The sequence below is a fragment of the Patella vulgata genome, chromosome 2 (genome assembly GCF_932274485.2).
Source record: "Patella vulgata chromosome 2, xgPatVulg1.2, whole genome shotgun sequence".
Taxonomy (NCBI): Eukaryota; Metazoa; Mollusca; class Gastropoda; family Patellidae; genus Patella; species Patella vulgata.
The window spans coordinates 28647122-28659740 of NC_065880.2; the positions used below are offsets into that span (position 1 = coordinate 28647122).

The 12619-nt window shown below is 34.5% G+C and overlaps 1 protein-coding gene across 2 annotated transcripts; it reads left to right on the top strand.

Moving 5' to 3' along the window:
• The first annotated feature begins 1 nt into the window (after position 1).
• Positions 2–12488, top strand: LOC126812019 (probable flavin-containing monoamine oxidase A). 2 transcript variants are annotated; one of them, XM_050538175.2, is made up of 12 exons: positions 2–112; positions 3505–3659; positions 4444–4531; positions 6014–6188; positions 6649–6763; positions 7366–7523; positions 8061–8150; positions 8579–8672; positions 8910–9010; positions 9636–9815; positions 10690–10877; positions 11165–12488. In XM_050538175.2, the coding sequence occupies exons 2-12, from the start codon at positions 3533–3535 to the stop codon at positions 11427–11429; spliced, it is 1581 nt and encodes a 526-aa protein (XP_050394132.2). In that variant the 5' UTR covers positions 2–112; positions 3505–3532; the 3' UTR covers positions 11430–12488. The 2 variants fall into 2 exon arrangements, with proteins under 2 accessions (XP_050394132.2, XP_055954479.1); XM_056098504.1 differs by lacking the exon at positions 2–112 and having other exon boundaries at positions 3645–3659; positions 4444–4515.
• Positions 12489–12619: the final 131 nt, after the last annotated feature.

A 12619-nucleotide genomic window follows, 5' to 3' on the forward strand; every position in this document is an offset into this window, starting at 1 on the left:
CTAAAGGGAAGTAACTCTCATTAAAGTGTTTGCGAAAGTGAAGTTTTATTTCCTAAACTGATGAGTGTTTGTAAATTTACCATCATGATTATTTATTGATGTAGAATTTAAGGTAATATCTTTAGAGAATTATTCTTTTTCAACAAAATCGAAGTAATCTAATAGAACACAATGTCATAACCTAAAAACAAGCAGCTACTACCACTTCAATATCGGTCTCAGGGGCGGATTGGGGCCGGTAACCGGCCCGGGCTCCCGTGTCGGAGCGGCACCTTTTACTGACCGAGGAAAATTTTGAAAATGACCCCCAAATATGCGATTTGGTGGCATATCTGATTATAATCTCTGTCAAATAGTATATCTCATAAATCGATTAATTTAGGCCAAAACCCCGACCTGCAAGGAATCCCCATTGCAGGATTCCGAATTCCGGCCCCCACCCAGCACATCCGGCCGAGTAAGTCTATTATACCAGCCCATTCCAGACTCCAGTGATGGGGTGGCGGCCCGTTAAAGCCACCGGCCACATACAACTTGATCATCATCGCTCCATGGCTGGTCAGGGGCGGATTGGGGCCGGAAACCGGCCCGGGCTTCCGTGTCGGAGCGGCCCCTTTTACTGACCGAGGAAAATTTTGAAAAATGAACCCCAAATATGCGATTTAATGGCATATCTGATTATAATCTCTGTCAAATAGTATATCTCATAAATCGATTAATTTAGGCCAAAACCATGACCTGCAAGGAATCCCCATTGCAGGATTCCGAATTCCGGCCCCCACCCAGCACACCCGGCCGAGAAAGTCTATTATACCAGCCCATTCTAGACTCCAGTGATGGGGTGGCGGCCCGTTAAAGCCACCGGCCACATACAACTTGATCATCATCGCTCCATGGCCGGACCAATACCACCACCCACCCCCCCCTCCCCCCTCCATATAATGTTCAGCAGAAAAACTTGAAAAAGGTTTTTTAGACGAATTGGACAAAATTATTTTTTTTAATTTTTGTCCGATTTACTGGTGCCCATTTATGGAATTCATTACCTGACTGTTTAAAATATTGTAAATCATATATTCATTTCGAAGGCGATTATTTAAATTTGTAACTACATAGAGAGCTAGTATAGTCTTCTTTGTAGTAATACTTACATACATCGGGAGTGGTCGGAAGAAATATATTATGGTCATTTCCATTAATTAATTTGTTCTATTTACATGTACCATAAGCATAGTATTAGATGATAATTATATGATTCGTGTGTGACAACTTTATTATATTGTAATTAATATTTTCAATTGTGATTTTGTTAATATTCTTTTGTAAATATTGCTCTTCTGTTTTCAAATTTCATTTTTAACTTCTTTAACTTCTGTTATAAAGGGCAAAATGTAAGACAGGCCTCCTGGCCTAATTTTCAACCCTTTGAAAATAAAGTTATTATTATTATTAACCGTATTCAAGCATTATTACGATAACCAAGGGCGTGGATTTGTCATAACTTTTACCTTGGGGGGGGGGGGAACGGACGAACCCTGGAATCTGGAAGATTTCATTACCAAATGAAATAAATAATTACGAACAGTTTACTGTACCAGTGTTATTTCGATAAGGCTGTAACTAGGGGTAATATGATGACAATATGACAAAAATGACTACCTACACCAAAGTTGCATACATATTAATTGTTTATGAAGTTAAGTGAATCAACCAAAGACGATCAGGACTGTTCTCTTTGAATATCTTGGCGACATGAAGGGGGTCATTATGCACCACACACGCCATCAAGTGGTTCCGTCAGTTTTGCGTCATGGAGTTGCACAGCCAAGTTTTGATATGGCACAGAGTGCTGAAGGATCGCTCGGCTGAGCAGGAACTATAGCAGGGTTCAGCAGTGTGAGATGAGAAGAGCTTCGACAGAAGGGTACATCTGCCTCACTTCAGGTGACATGATGAGGAACGCTTCGTGCACAAGTGAAATAGATTTGGCCGAAAACTGGCGCTGGAAGAATGGCAATTCTTGTTGCAAGTCCCAATTCAGTTCCAGATACATAGAAACAAGCTCACAATCATGTGGATATAAACCTGAAAATCTGTCCTGGCGATCAAAATCATGGGGGGGGGGGACCGAGACCTATTGTCCGCCTTCCGATTCTAAGCGGGGGACGCGTCCCACCGACCCTCCCTAAATCCACACCCATGACGATAATACGATATATCGGGGTACTTCAACTTCGCATTACAATTTAAATTTAAAGGGGTATTCTGCTCTCGGCAGACGTTAAACCTCCAGCGATAGGCCTACCACAACTACCCTGTCTGTGGCAGCCTTAAAAGTGACTAAAGAAAGTAGATTGGCTTGTCAGCTCGGCTTAATTTAAAATGGTATAGATGTCGCACATTTCTTTTTCTTCTCTGAAGCCTAGGCAGGTTGTCTTGAGATTTTTAGATAGGCCTATTTAAAGGAGCTAAATCGCTAATATTTGGGACCTAGAAATTGACCCAAATGGGTCACAACGCATAATAATTATAATAATGTAATTTGATTGTACATAAACTGATTTACATTCAATTGTTTCCGTTTTGATACAATTTCTAATCAGTTATGTCCAGCGAAATATGTCTCAACCAAATGCCAATTTCTAGCGTCTGGCTATTCCAGTCTATTGCACATGCTCTCCAGATAAGATATGGTGTCACCATTTGACATGAGTTGTTGAATATGTCTAGCATCGTTCTTTCTGGTCAATTGTTACAAGTGACGCTGAAACACACTATGATGCACGATTCGTGTACCAATGGTAAAATGTTTATTTTGTCTTAAATATTGGATATCAGAAGCTTACCTTTTCCCGGTAAGATTACAACATCAATGTTGATTTGAATTGACAAATAATTCGTGTTTTCAATGTGTAAGACTTTGGATGATATTGAGTTAGAGACTTAGCTTCTTTAAAGAGTTATGAAGAACTTAATTATGAGCTTATATATATATTCAATAAAATGATATTGATTGTACACACATGATTTAGCTAGGCCTCAGATTTATCAGTGGCCTAGTAGCCTAGATAAATATATAGAGAAATCAAGATTTTCTGTCACATACATGTAGCTAACACTGCATGTAGCTATCTTAAAATTGTGATCCTGACTTAACTGAAGATCACAAGACTAAACATTAAGGCCAAGGTCCAAACTACATTAAAACAACACTTCTTTAGGGGTCCTTAAGCATACCATGATGGTTGCAGAATCCTTCTTACCCCTGAACTAATAAACTCCTTGAAAAACAACTACCAGTAAAGGAAATCTTGTAAAATACATAGAAATGAATGTAAACTTTAAATCGCTGTTAGAATATAGATCAATTTGATTAATTTTATGACAAGTGTGGTTTTAGCTACCAGCACTTTTGTTTTTTGTGTATACTGGTAGTCACTCTTTTTCTGGCTTGCAAATAAACCCCCTTTATAAGTGTGTTATAATGTTTTTCTTTTTTTTCAGAACATAAAAGATAACAAGTTGTATAATAATGGATAAATCAGTTAAGTCTAGATATGATGTGGTTATTATTGGAGCTGGTATATCTGGTTTAACAGCAGCTTATCATCTTCAGAAAAGAGATCCCAATATACGTTTGGTCATTCTAGAAGCCAAGGGTATGTCTAAAACTCATGCTTAGAAATTTTTGAGCATCTCAGAACAATAATCATTCATTATCCTGCTTTGTATTTTCCCTTTAAATAGCCATTGACACATTGGTGGTGAAATGTACATTGCACATAAAGCTCCTTGTGCATTGTCAAAGTGTTTATTAAAACATACTTGAGTAAATCCTCAAGCGAATCAAATTCAAAAAAATGTGGCCAAATTTTTTTCCTTTCTTCAAAATTTCGTAATGTGAAGGGGGGTTGGATGGCCAAATGGTTAGCGCGTGCGTGTTGTATCATAAGGTCTGTTTTTTAGTCAACTGGCGTGGTTTCGATTCACCGGGTGTACTTGAAAAGGAGTAGGGTCGCCTGTCCAACCTCATGGGTTTTCTCCAGGTCCTCCAGTTTCCTCCCATTGAACCATATGTTAGTCCCAAAATGACATAGTTTGTGTCGAGTGGATGTTAAACCCCATTTCTCTATCCCTCTCGCAATGTCAAAAAGGTCTGGGTTCTTTTTTTTTAAGACGATCAGATATTAGGTTATATTTTAGTAAATGTAAGGTTATTAAACGCACATTGTCTTCATTAGCCCAGTCAGTGAAGAACAGTAGGACATTAAATCCCATTTCATTTCATTTCATTAAAGGCACAGCTAGCTTGATTACTTATAATGTAGACCTACTTCAAAAGTAAATAATATGTACTATTTCTAAGAGAGATAAATTTAAATTAGCCATAATCTTCACATTTAAACTTGTTGCGCCTTTGATGGAGTGTATTGTTTATTACAGATCGAGTTGGAGGTAGAACTTTGACTGTGCCTTTAAAAACTGCAAATGGAACAGATTATTGGGACATTGGAGGTCAGTGGGTTGGCAGGTACTTTTTGTAACTTTTTTTAATGAATTAATAACAGAAAATACAGCATCACAGAATAAAAATAAGTCAACATAAGTCATGATGTGATATAGAAATAAACTATAAATTCCTGATCATCATTGGGGGTTTTTTTGGACAGTATCTAATTTTTCACGTCTTAATCAATGGTAAAATGTACCGGGACATAAATTTTTTGTTTAAAATTTAATAAGGAAAAAAGGTAAATAATCACCTGGCTTGCATGGTTTCAATTGGATGAAAATTTTTTTAAACCAACACTGTGGTGCTAAATTGATGAGTTTTTTGTTTTTGGCTGATATTCTTCATATGTTGATCAGTGACTTTATTTCGTTTTGTGGGATGACTATATCTGCCTTTGTTCAAAATTTTATGTTAAAACTAAATTCCACTTAATGCTTCCTTTTAAAGGCTCAATACCACTTTTGTTGTAACTGAATAATATGTCCCAATCTTTATTCTGGTCAACAAATTGTACTATTTTAAAATATTCCAATTAATTGGTGATATAAATTTCATCTTAACAGACCAAATTTAAAAAATTGGAAAAATTCAACTAAATGATTTGAAAAGCCTGACGTAAAGCTTTTCAAATGTGACTTGGATTTAAAAATATTTTTGAACCCTCTGGACAAGTAAAATATGATTTAATGGATAATTTACACAACAGGTAAGACACTAACACATCTAGTACTTAGAATAAGGCTATTTTTTATTTTCTGGAGCTGTCAAGCCAGCCAGAGTGTTATTGTCCCTTTAAAACAAAAATTAAATGGTACTGGTATAGAAATTGTCACTAATTGAAATAACACATCAAATTAAATGAATTAAATGATTTATGTTGACCTAAGATCAGAGCGGTTTCCTTTAATGTAGGAAGTGAGATTATTAAAAATAATCTATAATAAATTCAGTTTCACTTTATAATAATGCTTTGTTAGACTAGTTCAAGGTAAATACCAATACATGAGTATGGTAAAGGGAGCAATACAAATATGATAACAAGGAGCAAAATTTACATAAATATTGAAAAGTATATAAAATTATATTTGGGCCTAATGGCATAACAAATAATAATATTTTATGTCTATTTTTCAACATTTCATATACTAGTGTTGCAACATCACATGCATATCGTCGGTGAAGTGTCAAAAGGGTGTATCTAAGAATTTCTAAAGATTAAGAAATAGAATCTTTTTGCATTTCAAAATTTCCACACATCAAGATACAACATTTGGACATATGATACCCAGAACAGTTCTAATTGGTGTAGAGATACACAGCTTAGACAGAAATGTGCATATTAATTGGGAGATTTTAAAAATGCAAAAAAGTGTACTTGACTATTTCCCGAGATATACACCCTTTTGACACTTCACCGACGATATACTATATACATGTATATCAACCTTCATTATATCTAGATTATCATGAATGGAATTATAAGATTTATTACTTTTTCAGATCACAACCCCACATAATGAATTTACTAAAGGAATTGGGTCTTGATACATATCAGCAATATACTGATGGCACCAAATTTATGCAGCTGGGAGACTTCAAACCAAGATCATATAAATCTGACATTCCATCTTTATCAGTCTTAGCATTGTTAGATTTACAAAATTATATATGGAAGGTATTTAATATTTTCATTTATTTGTTCAAAAATACGAATGTTGTAACTTGTATTAAAATAATTAAAACAGCAAAAGGACAAAAGTTAGATAAACAATTTCATTATTTAATTTATGCATGAAATGGCTAAACAGTGCTATTTTAGTGCAGTGTTTCCCAATCTTCGGGGTCGGGGTATGTGAAGTCCAAGAAGTTCGCAGAGATATAGGGGGTAAGTGAGAAAAAAATAGGCAAATAAATTCAGTACAACATTGTTGATATTTTCGGAAAATGAATTTCAGTGTTTTATATCAGAGCCACTTTAAAAGTAATTCCCCTAATATGGAAAATTGACTGAAGAGAGTGTCCGAAAGTGGAAAAATGTTTTTGCCTACTCTTCATCAAATTGCAACTGTCAAGGGTGGACCAAAATAGCTCCAAGTTTAGGACAATAAATGAAATTGTTATTAGTTTGATTTTAGATTGAACGAATGAGAAAAAAAGTCAGTTGTCACAATCCATGGTCATGTCCAGATGCTGTTTATTGGGATTCAATTACTGTGGATACATTTTGCAGACAAACTTTATGGACAAAAGGTATCATAATACATTGGTTTAATTCATCAATTAAGGCTGTTGTCTTTTGATGAGATGAGATATTTTTTTGAAGAATTTTGAGAACAAGCATATTTTATTTGTATCGCCAAATATTTTATTCAAATTATTGATAACATCCATCACCATTGTGCTTAAGTATTTTCCCTGGACAATTCTCCAAGTATATTACCAACCCTCTGTGGCCATTTCATGAAATTATGTAAAGAAGATTTGAATGCAGACCTTTTGTCTCACTGCAGCTTTCCATGCAAAATTTCCCTCACAATGCATGGCGTATGCCTGTCTTCATTAGCCCAGTTGGTACAGATATATAGGACATTAAACCCCATTTCATTTTATTTTTCTCTCCACTGTCCTTAAGTTTGTTCACAACATAGTTATTAATGTTTGCCTTCACTGGGAGTGTTTAATGTCTACTTCCAAAATCAGTGATATTGCAGATAAGAAGAATGGCTTGCTTCTGTTATTAGGAAATGCTCGTTTATCATTCCATTTGTGGCTTGTGGCCATTGTTTGATTATTTGGAATTTTCGTAATTTTATTAGAACAGTTATTAATGAATATATTTTGTTTATAAATAGGTGCTATTGATACATTTTATGCTGCTTCAAGAGGAGTTTTAGGAATGGAACCATCACATATGTCCTTATTGTTTTTTCTTATGTACCTAGATGCCTCTGATGGCTTAAAAAATTTGACGGAAGCCACAGAATATGCTGCTCAGGAATATAAAATTAAGGTTATTGATTAAAATATCAAATTTTCATGATCATGGGTTGGTTATTATCCAGTTGTTATTTTCAAGTCATCTATGGTTTCACTATAATACTAATGTTGTGGTCAACTGACTATACTTGTTTTATAACGGTATATTTTATATATAGGCCATCATTCTGTAGCATAGCTAGGGCAGGGGTCTGCCCCCTGATGTCACTTTTAAGGAGCTGGCTCTTTTGGTCTACGACATTAAAAAAGAAAATGCTTCGTTTGTCAGTCAGGACAGTATGTTGGATGTGGCAGGATAATGGGGGTGGGAAGGTAAGCCAGTGAAACAAACTGGAATCACTATTACATCTTTGAGAAATGTGCTGACACATTCTTTATAGCAAACAATATGATAGAGCCTTCAAATGATATGGCCTTATCACCACCCAGATGGTATGGAACCTGTTAATTTGAATTGATTTTTTTGATCAAATGGTATTTCTTTATGGTATTGCTTCCTACAATATAAATAAGAGTTGTCAAGTGGTTTTGTTATGATTTTATTACATAGGGTGGTGCTCAACAAGTTTCATTAAGATTAGCAGATTGTATTGGTCATGACAACATTAAATTTAAACAACCGGTTACAAAAATTATACAGGTAGGTCAAATGATGGGAATAATTATAATATTAACATTGGTGGTGCCAGGATTTATCAGTACGAGGGGCCTGGTGACGAAATTTTCAAAATTTCTGACAAATGTATAACCTGAATACAGGAAAACAATCAACAGTATCATTCAGAAAGGGGGAAAATTGGCTCATTGAGCTTAGGCAGTTTTTCGTGCCATCCAAACGACTAGATGCTGTCCCTTGCTAGGCCCTACGCCAGCTCTGATGAGAAATGAAATGGAGTTTAACATATGCCTTATAAGGGGTATTTTCCCAAAACAGCTGTCAAGGGTCCTGTATGGAATATGCACATCTTCATTAGACTGGTTGGTGGAACAAAGTGGGATGCTAAACTCCATTTCATGCCATTTCATTTTGTCTAGTATTGAGTATTGATTTTACTACATTTTTTTCAGGATATTAATTCTGATATGATAAAAATTACTACACAGAGTGGTGATGAGTATATCAGTAATCATATTATTATGGCACTACCTCCTCCAGCATTAAGTAAGTCAATTCTATAGATTATAACACAAGATATATTCTCAGCAACCACAGAACTATAAATCATAAATGGTTGATCATTATTGATAAAGCCTAAGCTCTTAAAAGACATATTGTTATAAGTAGCTATATTTTTCATTGTATTGTTATTTTGCAAGTCTTACTCTCAGAACAACCCCAGTGGTTTTCCGAGAGCTTTGTCAAGTCTATAATAATTACTCTTTCATCTGTTTATTATAGTTCCTATTGAATTTGAACCAATATTGCCCATGGCTAAAGTAGAGGTCATGAGAAGAATGCCTAAAGGAAATATGTCAAAAGTTATCATAACATACCCTGAGGTAAATAATATATACATATACAATGTGTGATCTATTGAGTAATATACACCAATAATGACATCATTTTGCTTTCAGCAGTCCAAAATGACTGTAGAATTGTTTCACAATTACAATCTATTGAAATTACTAGTGCGTAACTTTACATGCGTTTCGTGAAATGGTCCCCATCGCAAAAATCTCCCTTTCAATTAATTTTTTTTCCTAGCTGAATCGTAATTTAAATGTAAGTTGCTTTTATACAAGAACAATTTGGAAATCATAATAAGAATGTGAAAGGAATGAAGTTTACGCCTCGTCAACATAATTCCCGGGTTATTTTGCGACCAAAGTACAGTTATTTTTTTCTATGGTCGATTGCACGATACCAGGGAGGAGTTTTTCCTGGATAGCTTATTTTATGCAGACACCTACAAGTACACAGGCAAGTGGGAAGAGGGCTAGAAAATTGCTTTGATTCGTTTCGGATTGTGATGAGATTCAAACCCAGGATTCTTCTCGGTCTGATGAGATTCGATCCCAGGATATTCTAGTTGAGAGTCCAGTGCCATAACACTCGACTACCAAGGCCCCATGCGCACATGAGGTTTAGGTATTTTATGATTATGATTGTGCTTATTTTCTTTAGCCATTTTGGAAAGTGCGGGGATACTCTGGTGAAATAGTTAGTAATGGGGGTAAAAGTAATGTATCAGGATGTGATACTGGACCGTTATGTATAGTATTTGATGCTACAACACACAATGGTAACCCAGCATTAGTAGCTTTTATATCTGGTGACCAACTTGTGCAATATTCACATAAAACAGTAAGTTTATTCAGTTTCATTTCTTACGTCTTTAAAATACTTTGCCTTCATATCACCATTTTATATTCATGGGTATAATTGTTGATAGGCTTATAAGAAGGGATCTTATCGAAATTCAGAATATTGTGATCTTATATATCGGAGTTATCCCCCTGTTTAGTTTCATGATACAGGACAAAGGTCTCAGTGGAATTTTTCACCAAGCTGGAAAACTTTCTCAGTCAACACCGGGATCGAACATGGGGAACTCCTGGTTAGTGAGCCAGAGGTATACTAACTTAGCCAGCTTGGTCCCTTGGAATTTTTTTAAAACACTTGCCACTTGATGAGATTGTTCATTAGGGTTTCAGTAAATTTCAAGTACCTTTTAGTCATGTTTTTTCTTTATCATTAAAGTTGCAATTTCATATTTTTACGTTATAATTTTAAAATTTATTAAAATAAAGCCTTAAAATAGATGGTATCTATAAACAGTCCTACCTTGTTAAAGAATAATCCTATTAATCCTATAATTCACTATTGCCAGTTGAGAAATTGGCAAAAATATAATTTTCCTCATCAAATTCAAAGTTTGAGGATAGCTACTCCATTGTGGAGAATAGAAAACAAGGGAGGTAATTGTGTTATTATTTCCGGTGTAAATGAGTTTTAAGTGTGAGAATAACACCAATGAATATGATCGTATAATAGTGAGTTGACTATGGCTTGGGCCATAGGTTGTAATAGATTTTTAAAACTTGCATGGTGGGGTTTGTTGAGAATGATTTTAAATTAATTTTGACACTGGTGGGCGTATAAGATGCTTATGTTTAGTATTATGAGTAGTCGACTCATCTGTAAGAAATCAACTCATGTATTGTTTTATTACATGCAGGCTGAAGTAAGACAGAAAGCAGTATTAAATCAACTATCAGTATTTTGGGGTGGTCCAGTGTTTGATTATATAGATTATACAGAACAAGACTGGAATCAGGAACCATATATTGTTGGTGCACCTGTCTGTTGTCTTACACCTGGAGTCATGAAATATTTTGTAGATGGAATCCGGAAACCTTTCCACAGGTAAATATACATATACCTTTAACTCAGGGTTGTCATTTCCAAATTTTACTAACCAATTAATATTTGATATATTCTGTTTAATGGTACTTTATATAAGTAAGATAATTTATTTAAAAAATGATGTGTAGCTCCTCTTAAATCTTTTGAACAAGAGATAGTTTACGAGACACAAGAGCTAAAACTTTAATTGATTTGGTCTCGTTATTTACTATTGCTTAATTAGTTATAGGTTGTGCTAGATCCCAATTTTATTGTTTTTCATCATCCATATTGTGTATTTTTGGTAGAATTCATTTTGCTGGAACTGAGTCTGCTACTAAGTGGTGTGGTTATATGAGTGGAGCTGTTCAGGCTGGACTTAGAGCAGCAACAGAAATATTACAGAAAATAGAACCCAGTCTTGTGACAAATGAAGATCTTGAAACATCTGGGATTGTAAGGCCTATTCCAACTAAAGTTTCTAAAAATAACAGAAATTGGTTAAGAATTTCTATTGGTCTTGGCAGTTTGTTAGTGCTTGGACTTACAATTTTTAAAAAATATAAATTATAAGACAATGAAATATTTCTAATAAGCAAGCCTGGAAATAAGGCATCTGTCACAGACATTGTCAGTAATGTCAGGGTCAAACATGAGCTTTGGTGCCTGTTATTTTGTCTGGCACTGATTTGTATTTTTTTTAGTTTTAAGATACATTATGTAAATATGGATAAAGAGCTGGTCGCTCTTGCTATAATAGTTCAAAAATAGATAATGCAAAATGAATATATTGAAAATTTCATTAAAATTACTTTATTCTGAGTTTTGAAGGTTTGACAAGACGTGTGAACTGTTAATAGATGTCTAGTTAATAGTTTATATAACATTTAAGGCCAAAAGAAAGACCTGCAATAGGCAGATTTAGTTCTTGAATAATGCCTATTTGATTGATACGCTATAAATGTCTGACACAAAGTTCATATTGTCCGGCAGGTACTAATCCAGTAATGCCCGACATTTTGTGATTTTTGTTTAACTAAAACTACTATTTCCAGTAGGCCTACTGATACAACATGACATACGACAATAGTGGAAATATAATTTATCTCCCAAGATTTGAGTAATCATGACTAAAACCATTAAAGCTAGTACTTGCCAGAAATGAAATGTCTATGGAATTGGGCATAACATAATGTATCTTGCCCTGTATTTAAATTGGGCATAACATAATGTATCTTGCCCTGTATTTATAGGTCAAGTTCATGCAATTTTATGCAGAGAATATGCTTGTTTATAAATTGCAGTGTTAAATCTGCTGGTATAATGTGTAAACTACACTTTGCCATATTTAATATTCAGTTTTATGCCTCTTTTATATATATAATCAACGAATGGGCTTTGGAGAGAAGGAACCAAAAGATATATTTGGTATGCAAAGGGAAAAACCCACAATTATTTAACAGCTAATGGCTGTTGTATGTATTTATAACCAAGATACAAGCCTACTGTGAGATTTTATACTATCATACTGAACTTGTTAATTATTTTTAGCATGTATTTTTAAAGGCATTATTTGTTAAATCCATTGACAATGATTTTTTAATTATACCAAATATAGTTTTTTTACTCAGCCGTTTTGTCTTGTGATATATCCGTAACTGATACCTTGAAAATTGAGAGAACAGTCATACTATTTTATATATTTAGACCAACAGTTCAACAAGAATATCCATTAACCAACTATTTTGTTTTAGCATTAGGGA